General features: G+C 36.4%; 2 protein-coding genes and 1 long non-coding RNA gene across 4 annotated transcripts; all 3 read right to left on the reverse strand.

Annotated features, from left to right (window-relative positions):
• On the reverse strand, nt 1-6,241 carry LOC147515210 (SUMO-activating enzyme subunit 1B-1-like). The gene is made up of 10 exons (XM_086586361.1): nt 6,003-6,241; nt 5,858-5,909; nt 5,594-5,789; nt 4,296-4,375; nt 4,020-4,136; nt 2,130-2,180; nt 1,112-1,178; nt 768-871; nt 587-691; nt 1-494 (listed from the first exon to the last, which is right to left on the reverse strand). Exons 1-10 carry the CDS (start codon nt 6,083-6,085, stop codon nt 369-371), a joined length of 981 nt encoding a protein of 326 aa, XP_086442487.1. The 5' UTR covers nt 6,086-6,241; the 3' UTR covers nt 1-368.
• Nucleotides 6,242-6,253: 12 nt separating this feature from the next.
• On the reverse strand, nt 6,254-6,697 carry LOC147515211 (uncharacterized). Its single transcript, XR_015209933.1, has 3 exons — nt 6,564-6,697; nt 6,417-6,484; nt 6,254-6,336 (listed from the first exon to the last, which is right to left on the reverse strand). It is a non-coding gene; the product is annotated as an uncharacterized LOC147515211 (long non-coding RNA).
• A 186-nt stretch (nt 6,698-6,883) lies between these two features.
• On the reverse strand, nt 6,884-8,860 carry LOC147515212 (uncharacterized). 2 transcript variants are annotated; one of them, XM_086586363.1, is made up of 4 exons: nt 8,600-8,763; nt 8,468-8,517; nt 7,408-8,050; nt 6,884-7,174 (listed from the first exon to the last, which is right to left on the reverse strand). In XM_086586363.1, the coding sequence occupies exons 3-4, from the start codon at nt 8,033-8,035 to the stop codon at nt 7,170-7,172; spliced, it is 633 nt and encodes a 210-aa protein (XP_086442489.1). In that variant the 5' UTR covers nt 8,036-8,050; nt 8,468-8,517; nt 8,600-8,763; the 3' UTR covers nt 6,884-7,169. The 2 variants fall into 2 exon arrangements, with proteins under 2 accessions (XP_086442489.1, XP_086442488.1); XM_086586362.1 differs by lacking the exon at nt 8,468-8,517 and having other exon boundaries at nt 8,600-8,860.
• Between the last annotated feature and the right edge of the window lie 251 nt (nt 8,861-9,111).

The following is a 9,111-nucleotide window of genomic DNA, read 5'->3' on the forward strand; positions in this document are numbered from 1 at the left end:
TTCATGGAAATTGTGCAGCCATTTTGCAAATGATAGCCAGAAAAGGCAACAGATGCATTTACAATCATCCTGTAACACAAGTTACCAAAAATGAATGAAAAAGCATGCATCATGCGTCTGTTACATACTGAGATATTTTCGAAGTATCTGAACAGATCACAATAAGGATGTGTCATCAGAACAGGTCGGTGGATATCTTAAATTGCAGTCATCTGAACATATATAGTACGGGTTCAGTTGCAAACATATATGTTAAACTGAGTAACAATTAATCATCCCTCAACTCCAACTCCGAGGGATCCTGGTCAACATAACTTCTTTCTAATCTGAACAAATTACTTGTCTCAAAATTGAAAAGGCCTCTCTGATCAAGGCTGCTCAGGTTCAGTGTTAGTGCTCCCTATATCCTCTATTATGCCTTTCCCATCCATAGCGTCAAAGAAGAAGAAATTTTTGAGTGGATCTCCTTTGCCTGATATTGCTTTAATAACTTCCTGACAAATCAGATTAAAACACGGATTTTCAATTATTAATTTCAAAAACAAAACAATAACTGGAAAAGGAAACAATTGAGGTGAGTTGATACCTGGCCAAGAATCCCTCCAATAATTGCACAGACTGGTGGATGTTCCATGGTTCCCATCAGCAATCTTTGAAGCAAACTATCTGGGATGTGATATTCGTTGAATGACTGCCACATTTAAAGAGGCATAACTATCAGAAGTTGCAAAAAAGTGTGGGAAAACAACATAATCTAACTTGAGCACCTCCGCCTGGCAAAGTTCCTTCTTCAATTTCAAAATACTTGGGAGATCCGCAATTGATGTTTCACCAGCTTTACGCCCCTCAGCCTCTTCAAATTTTTCTATCACTACACGGATCAGAGACATACAGTCTACGATTAAAGTTTTCCGGTATCTATGGTCAGAAATTAGTGCTTCTAGTTTACAACACGACCCATGTGTTTCTTTTTTCTTCTCACTATTTTTCATTTCATTTTTATTTATTTATTTTAAAATTTCTTTGTGTGGCAGTATCGAGTAGAAAAATAATACTAGATCTCTGTTCCAAAAGCTCATAAATACGTCATAAGGGTGCAAAACAAACATACCTCTCATGCCAAAGTAAACCTTAGAGACTTTCCTGGGAAGTGTACTCCAATGCACTGCAACTGCTTCCTGGCATGAGAAAGGGGAGTAAAGAAAAACTCTTGAATCATTGTACAACATAAAAAAATCTTGTCTATAATACTGATTTTGAAGTTTATGTTTAACATTTGAAAGCCTAGAACTAATCCACAAAACTTTAAATCACTAAAACTTCAAAGAAATTAAAAGAAACACCCTTTACATATTCATCATCCCTTGCAATCTCATAGATGTGTAGAAGAATATAAGGGAAGTGCAGCTTCTATAATAAATTATATAAGATGTAAAACACAAGTAAAAATAACTCATGTCTACAGATTGGTAAAATAGAGATTGTTATCTACGTATAGAAAAGAGTAAGTGGATGTAACCTACAAGTACAAGGAAAAAAACAAATACTTCCACAAATGCTAACACCCCACAATCAACACCAATCAAGGAGTCTAGGCAGACTGGATCCATAAAAAATGAAACAAGGTCAATAGGATTGCAACCTCAATGTGCTCCTTCGAGGGGCACTTACACCATCAAAATTGACACAACCAAATATCCACTTAGATTCTTCAAAAATGAGAACATAACGAGCAGGGTGTACAGGCAAAGTTACTAAATCAGGTTCTTTCGTACTTTCTGTCACACTTTCACAAACAAGATCCAGAGGGATGCTGCACTTCAATGCAAAAGTACTATTATGCCATTATGTCAGTTGTAGACACCATTGCAGTCAATAAAGTAGGTCGCCATCTTTTTCACTTACACTTAATGCAAGATTGCTATTGACACCAAGCTTCCCCAACTCTACTAGTGTCTGAAGTATAAAACTACACACGCATAAACATCTGCATCTGATATAGAATTGCCAATTCAAACTCTCCAACCATTAAGCTTGACTTACAAAATTTCAATATCAGCTAATTTTATACGAAAAATAAATACGTGATCAAGGACAGATATGCATCATATAATATACTGGGAAGATACCTCAAAACTTGGATACTGCAATTGACATTCAACAGTTCCATCAAGCTTTTTCTGCCAAGAGAATACTTTATGATGTTAGATGTTCAAAGATAATTAAAGCATACTAAAAAATTAAAAAAAATATATTAAAAATGTAGAGGCTTCTTTTATTTCTCAAAAGTCACTGACTGAAGTTACAAGTTTCTTCAACAGTACTAAAGAAATAAACGAAGTACACAACTCGGGAACCTTAATGTAGGATAGGAGAGCCGGATTAAGTAATTACAGATTTGTATTTTATTGTTAGTCTTTCTAGGCTTTACATTAGTACAATTAGGTAGTTGATTTATTTAGGAATCCATGTTTCTTGTTTATCAAGTTTGGCTAATCGATATAAGGAGGCCTTCTTTTATTCATTCAATTATTAAACATCAACTCAATTATCAATTATCTCAAAACCCTGTTTTCCTTCTTCAATACTTCACCTTCTTCAATTAAAAAATGGGTTAACTAATATTACCCCGCTACTACCCCACTAGATGACCCAATTAGGATTCCCCCCCCAATAGATTGGAAATTAGGGTCTCCCCCAAAACACACGGTCAACTTGGTTTAACTGTTAACTTTTAGGTCAAATAACTGAAAATGGCACAACTGCCCCCACCTAAGTAAAATTGAACATTTTCTTTTTGAAAACAACGAGGGCATTTGTGTCATTTTCAGTTGCTTGACTTGAAAGTTAACGGTCAATCCAAGTTGACCCTGTGTGTGTTTAGAGAGGAGACCCTAATTTCCCATCTAGTGGGGGTTTTATACTAGTTAACCCTTCAAAAATTCTTCATTCTTAATCTCCTCTCATGTATACATCTCATTCAGATCTCCAAATCTCGTTCTTCTAAATCTAAACCCTTGTTCCCCATTAAACCTCCCGACATGTTAAAAAACCAACTTACAATGACACAGATATGTGTGTCGAACACCGACACATGGATGAAGTGCCCATCAAGCCCAGTGATCTATATGCAGTAGGACAAGGGGAGACAAGTAACTACAAAAAAAATATTCCTATTCTTTACTTAGACAACTATTTCTTGGGTCAACACCTTACAGAGTGCTTCCTCACCAATGAATTACTATGCAAGTGGATTCATAGAGTTGTGACTACATTAGAAGAGTGCGTTCTTAGTATTTTAGGGCTTAAGAATGAGGCTGAAGCCTCAAGCGCCTCTGAGGCTCGCCTCAAGCGCCTCCGAGGCTCGCCTCAAGCGCCTCCGAGGCTCGCCTCAAGCCACAAGAAGCAGAGCGCCATGAGGTTAAGATGCTTTTTTTACGACACCTATCCATGTGGCAGTGAATCAGACACGTATCAGACATGGATTTTTTCAGATTGTGGCTAGAATGGGCACGGAATAATTTGATTCCCCTACAGATTTTTCCTGAGATGCAGAGAGATGGTAATCAAAATTCCCTTTTCTCTTTCTTTGTTTCTTTTCTATCAGTCTTTTTCTTAAATGATTTTCTATATTCTTTAACTAAAACAAGCTGGGGTTAAGCAGATCCCTAATAGCTTTATTGCAGATCCCATATTCATAACAAGAAACTTGTCACACTTCAAAACCTATTCCCCACTTTCAGGAGCACTTCAATGGTTTGTAATAAAATACCATACAGCATATAGACTAGCATAAGAGCGGCCCAATAAACATCTGAAGAAAGGAGGGAGTCATCTAGAGAAATGGACATAATAGGAATTTCCAACACATGAATCACGTGGCCTAGGTGTTAGGAGTGTGCTAAGAAGACCCCTACATCCTAGCCTCCCTACATCCAGTGGCTCCCGAAATTAACAAATCCAAAAACAGCATGTATGAAAGACAAACTTGAATGCTTTAAACAAGATAAAATAAGCACCTGTTCATATATATAATTCTGCAAATCAATAAATATTTCACCACATGAATCTCTACAATCAAGTGTGTAAAATGCAATCCGCTTCGGTCTTTTCCGGCATTTCTCATTGATCAATCTCTGAAGAGAAGTGAGCAGAAACAGAGACATTATTAGCTATAATAGCAAGCAGACACAAAGGGGTAAATGAAACGAGTAACGTGATTGAAAGTGACTTGTCAATCTTTCGTATCTCTTAATACAATTTTTCACTATTTCGTTGTGAAGCAGAGAACATACTTTTGTTGGAAGGGAACAGCAATTAACAACCACAGCACTGAACTTGTCGTAGAAATCTCCATCGAAACTTGACAAATCACCTGTGAGAATGAGGTTTCAATTTATCATATCGTATCTTTTAACAAAAGGAGACAGCAATCGCAGCACCACACCCATGAAATCTAACAAGTAAAGTTATATGAGAAATGAAACAGCAATATTCTGCAGGTGAAGTATCTAATCTGACCTACATCAATACAATGTTCCAGTGAAAAGGTGCACTTTGTAAAAACTTGATGGAGTTTGAAAACACTTTCCGGAATTAGGTTAACAAACCCTTTCATGAAGTAGTCTTCTTCTTCTGTAGCTTCCACGACTTCCTAAAAATATCGCACAATTCTTCATTTTCAAATAATAATCGGATAGTTGATTGTATTCTTGGAACAATTAGACTAGCTTGTGTTAGAGATCTGGTTCTCCTACTAGCACCTGTTGGGGCGCACTGATTTCTAGTGAGGGAACTTTGATAAATTCTTTTAACCCCGTATAGAGAGTAGAAGTTCAAAGGTAAAACCGCGATTTTTTTTTATTTAGGATCTACCAAGACAGAAATTTCATATTAGAGCTGATTTTTTCTCCAGCGCATATTACATCAAGTTCAATCCAAAAAAAGTGAGGAAGACTTGTGAGTCCTTTTGCATGAGTGGCATAGTGTCTCTGACTCACTAAGCTAATGCATCAGATCCCAAGTCAAAAGGTCACGAATATCAATAATCGATTAATGTATCTCTTCTCTGTAGCTTGAAAATAATGAGAACTGCATATCAATTAACATATTTCTTGTCTGTAAGTTACCTTGACAGGATAGGTGTGTCCGTATCCGACACGGATACGAAGTGTCTGACACGGCGAAGTACCAAAAATTGAGGTGTATCGGATACAATGTGTCTAACAAAGACACGTGGATACGTATCCGACACGGATTATTTAAAAAATAAGGTGTGTCCATGTAACTAGTGTGTAAATCTCTGTTGCATGGGTACACCCTAATTTCCTTTGTATCTCGTACCCGTGTCCTGCGGACACTGGTACGGATATGGACACGGACACCCGGACACAAGCAAAACAGACCCTAATTCTCAGATCTCGCCGTGTCCAAATCGTCGTACCCGTGTCCAAACCAGACACTCCGTCCAGTACCCATGCAACACAGGTGTAAATGTTATACAACTAGGACAGAGACCAATCAGACCATCATGACTAGAATCATCACAATAAATATATATATATAATCATATCCCATCCCCAACAAGGCTAACCTTTCTGTACTGAAACATGGACCATGGGATTAAAATCTTTTAAAGCATCACAACACACTTCCGCAAGAGATTTTCCCCTGAACATATCTTCATCAGGAGGAAATAAGAAGTTTGCCGAAATTGCATCTACTGTAACCATCCGATCATCCATCAAAGTCAAACTTCCAACTCCAGCCAAAACTATATTTTTGCAAAACTGAAAGCAAACACCAATTAGCCTTTTATTATACTCACACCAATTTGCAGGTTTCTATTGACAATTACCTCAATAATTGTGCCACTAACTCCGCTGACTAATATATGAGACTTGCTCAACCTAACAATAATAATCATCAAAACAAAAACAAAAAAATCCGTAAAATTTCGAGAAATAAAAAAATCGATATATTGAAAATAGACTAATGAATACCTCCTTTGTGCATCGACACCCCAAACGCGAATTTGGCGATCGTACAAGGCCGTTTCTTGTTCAGTCAACTCCTCATTCTCCATTCCCAACCGCAACCTGAAATCACAAAAAAGTTATTCCCTTGTGTTGAGACTTGAGAATAGATTTTGAGGACAAGGAATTGTTTATTGTTTGCAAAAAATATGGGTAAATGGTAGGATATGGGTCGGGTCTAGTTCATGGGCCGGGCCCGAAAGTCTGATCTATTCTTGCCTGTGAAACCTTTGAACCAAATTTTGATTTCTTGAAACCGAGTGGTTCTTCTTGTGCTGGTGCTTTAACAATGCTTTTAACCCTGAGAAAGTAAACACAACGCCAATCATCATAAATAATGGTGCAAGAGTTACACACAACGACTTACAAATTTCTTCTTACCGGGCATGTGTTCGTCTTTATATTTCAATTTTCCTATCGATTCCAATGCTCCCATTCTCTTCATAGATCTATTTTGTTCAAGAAATAGAAACAAAAAGGATCACAACACTAAACTTTATATAACAATTAATATAAAGGGTCACTCACATTTATATCCGTTTTAGTGATCTGCATGTGTTGGTTTAGCTTCTCAGTATACATGAACGAAACAGTCTATTCAAGAAACCAAAGAGTCGTCTTTCACATTTAACTATATCGAATCGTTTGCTACTATGCAGCTGGACAATTGGAAAAAGCAATCGCAGTCTTTGACATAAATGTAATTCCAACGCTTCTAAAAGGGTCACCAAACTAGGTTCTGTTTATGTGTTGCTGAAAATTTTTATTTTTATTTTTTTTATCAATAATTTCTAGATCTGCAATTTGCACACATTGATTGATTTATCACTGGGCAAATTAAAGGAAACTTCGCATATAACCAACCAAAGATTAATTTCAAAAGTTTGAAATTACAAAAGCATCACTACCCAATAAGAATTCCAAGAATCCTTGGTACCGGCAAAAGTTTACAAAATTCTTCAACCTTCTTCCTAGGCACTACAAAACATCACTATTCTTCCTAGGCACAACAAAATTTCATTCAAAGATTCAGGTGCTAAATACTGGAATGGTGTTGCATTCACATTCGTCAAACATTCAGAATTCTTCCATCCTTTTATGCTCCAATCGTTGCTAAGTATTCATGATGTTGAATTATTCTGCAATTCCAAAAAAGAAAAGACAACTTTGTTATATGAGGGCAAAAATAACAGTGACCAAGTTTGAGTAACAACATATGAGGGATGAGTAATACATGAGCATCCATACACAAAACAAATTTCTACATAAGTTAGTGTTGAGAATTGCAATGCTCCTAAGCATTGCACTGAAGTAAAAACAAAACACATAATATTAGAAAGCCACGCAGTAGACAAAAAGAGTGTCATATTACCGAGCCCTAGTTCTCGCATTAATGTCTTGGCCTCCTGATAGGACTTTGGCAACGTCTCACCGGGAGGCAATGCTGCTTTAATCAGTTCAAGAAGCATATCAAAAGATTTGTCATTCCAACGATTACTCGCCTTCAGATGGAACAACTTCATGAGAAAGTCCAAGTTGGAAGACTTTTCACAACCTGGATACAAAGGTTTTTGTGCATCACTCAAGAGTTTATCAAACAAATTGGGGTTTCCATTACTCCCATTGAGACCGATAAATGTAGAATTATCCATACAAGTCGGTGCTCGTAAATCTTGAATCAAATCTTGCGTCCCATCAAAACAAATGCCTTCATCACTACTAGCAACATCATCGTCATCGTCATCATCATCATCAGACAACACTTCATAATCTTCACCATGATGGACCCAACGAGTGTAATGCTTGTCCATTCCATGGTCAAGCAAATGAACTTTTACTTCATCAATTTGCTTGTAGTACCTATTATTACAGATCCTGCATGGACAGCGAGTCCTACCCGCGCTGTCTTTGTGATTACCAGCAACCGCAATGAATGCCTTGACACCTTCTATAAACTGAGTGCCGAACCTATCCGGAAGATCCATCCAACTCTTATCCATCTTAATGTGCAATTTCTGTACAATTTAAGTGAAAAAGTATGTTAGTTGCTGCATTGTAGTAAGGCCTATAACTGTCACTGTATATGCCTTTACAGCAACAACAAACTACAATACTAGGCCTTTACAACAAGTAAATTTACTAGCACAAAGCATATTCAAGATCATTAGCAAGGTAAGTATTAGTATTGTTTTCACAAAAGGGCAGAAACAGCTTAACTAAAACTAAATTAGATATTATAGATATTATAATAAGAACCTAAAACAATCAGTTTTCCATCAATACCATCAGAAATCACACCCATTTCTCAAATATCTAAGCAATAGTACTTTCAACAGTTTTCATCACTTAAACAAATACTAAAATTTAAATTAAAAAAAAAAAATCAAAACTTTAAGATCCTAAAAATATTAAATAAGGGATTGTTAAAATACCTCCAGAAGCTTTGGATTGGTCACGGGAGTATGAAAGAATCTAGGGGATGCTTTGAACATAAACAAACATAACTTAAAATTGAACACCTATTTCTCGAAAAAGTTACAAAACAGTAAGAACTTGAAACTTACTTGACCAATTGATGGCCTATATTCGCAACCACAGGTCTGCAGCTTAGAAGAAAAATAAAAGAGAGAGAGAGAGAGTTACTGTATTTTTATTTTTATTTTCTCTTGGGCGGTGCTAGGGTTTGTCAAAACAGAGAGAGAGTTTCTTTTTTCCGTTTTTTTAAAGTTTTGATTTAAAAGGGCGCGTATTGCAGATATATTACCGCCAAATAACGAAAGTAAATCTAGGGAGGGACTACCTACATACCCCGAATCTCTCGTGGCAGACCCTATCTCAAGCCACACCTCATTTTTATCAAATTACCCCCAAACTTAAAATTGTCGGGCTTTATCTATCTATATATATAATATACGCATCGGTGTTTTTTCAAGTCTTTAAACTTGTCGCTCTAATATTTCTCAGATAGTATGATTTTTGTTGCTCTAATCTATGTCTCCGATAATATAATTTTTTGAATTTTAGTTTTAATCTAAAAAATAATATAAAAATATTAAGAGGGGTTGAATATAATATC

Source organism: Coptis chinensis, chromosome 2 (genome assembly GCF_015680905.1).
Source record: "Coptis chinensis isolate HL-2020 chromosome 2, ASM1568090v1, whole genome shotgun sequence".
In the NCBI taxonomy this organism is placed as follows: Eukaryota; Viridiplantae; Streptophyta; class Magnoliopsida; order Ranunculales; family Ranunculaceae; genus Coptis; species Coptis chinensis.

Coding starts and splice junctions, on each gene's coding strand:
- LOC147515212 (XM_086586362.1), bottom strand. CDS start 8,035: ATGGATAAGAGTTGGATGGATCTTCCGGATAGGTTCGGCACTCAGTTT.
- LOC147515210 (XM_086586361.1), bottom strand. CDS start 6,085: ATGGAGAATGAGGAGTTGACTGAACAAGAAACGGCCTTGTACGATCGC. Junction 1,179..2,129: donor TGCAGTATCCAAGTTTTGAG/GTATCTTCCCAG, acceptor TTCTCATGCCAG/GAAGCAGTTGCAGTGCATTG. Junction 872..1,111: donor GGTTTACTTTGGCATGAGAG/GTATGTTTGTTT, acceptor TGATCCGTGTAG/TGATAGAAAAATTTGAAGAG.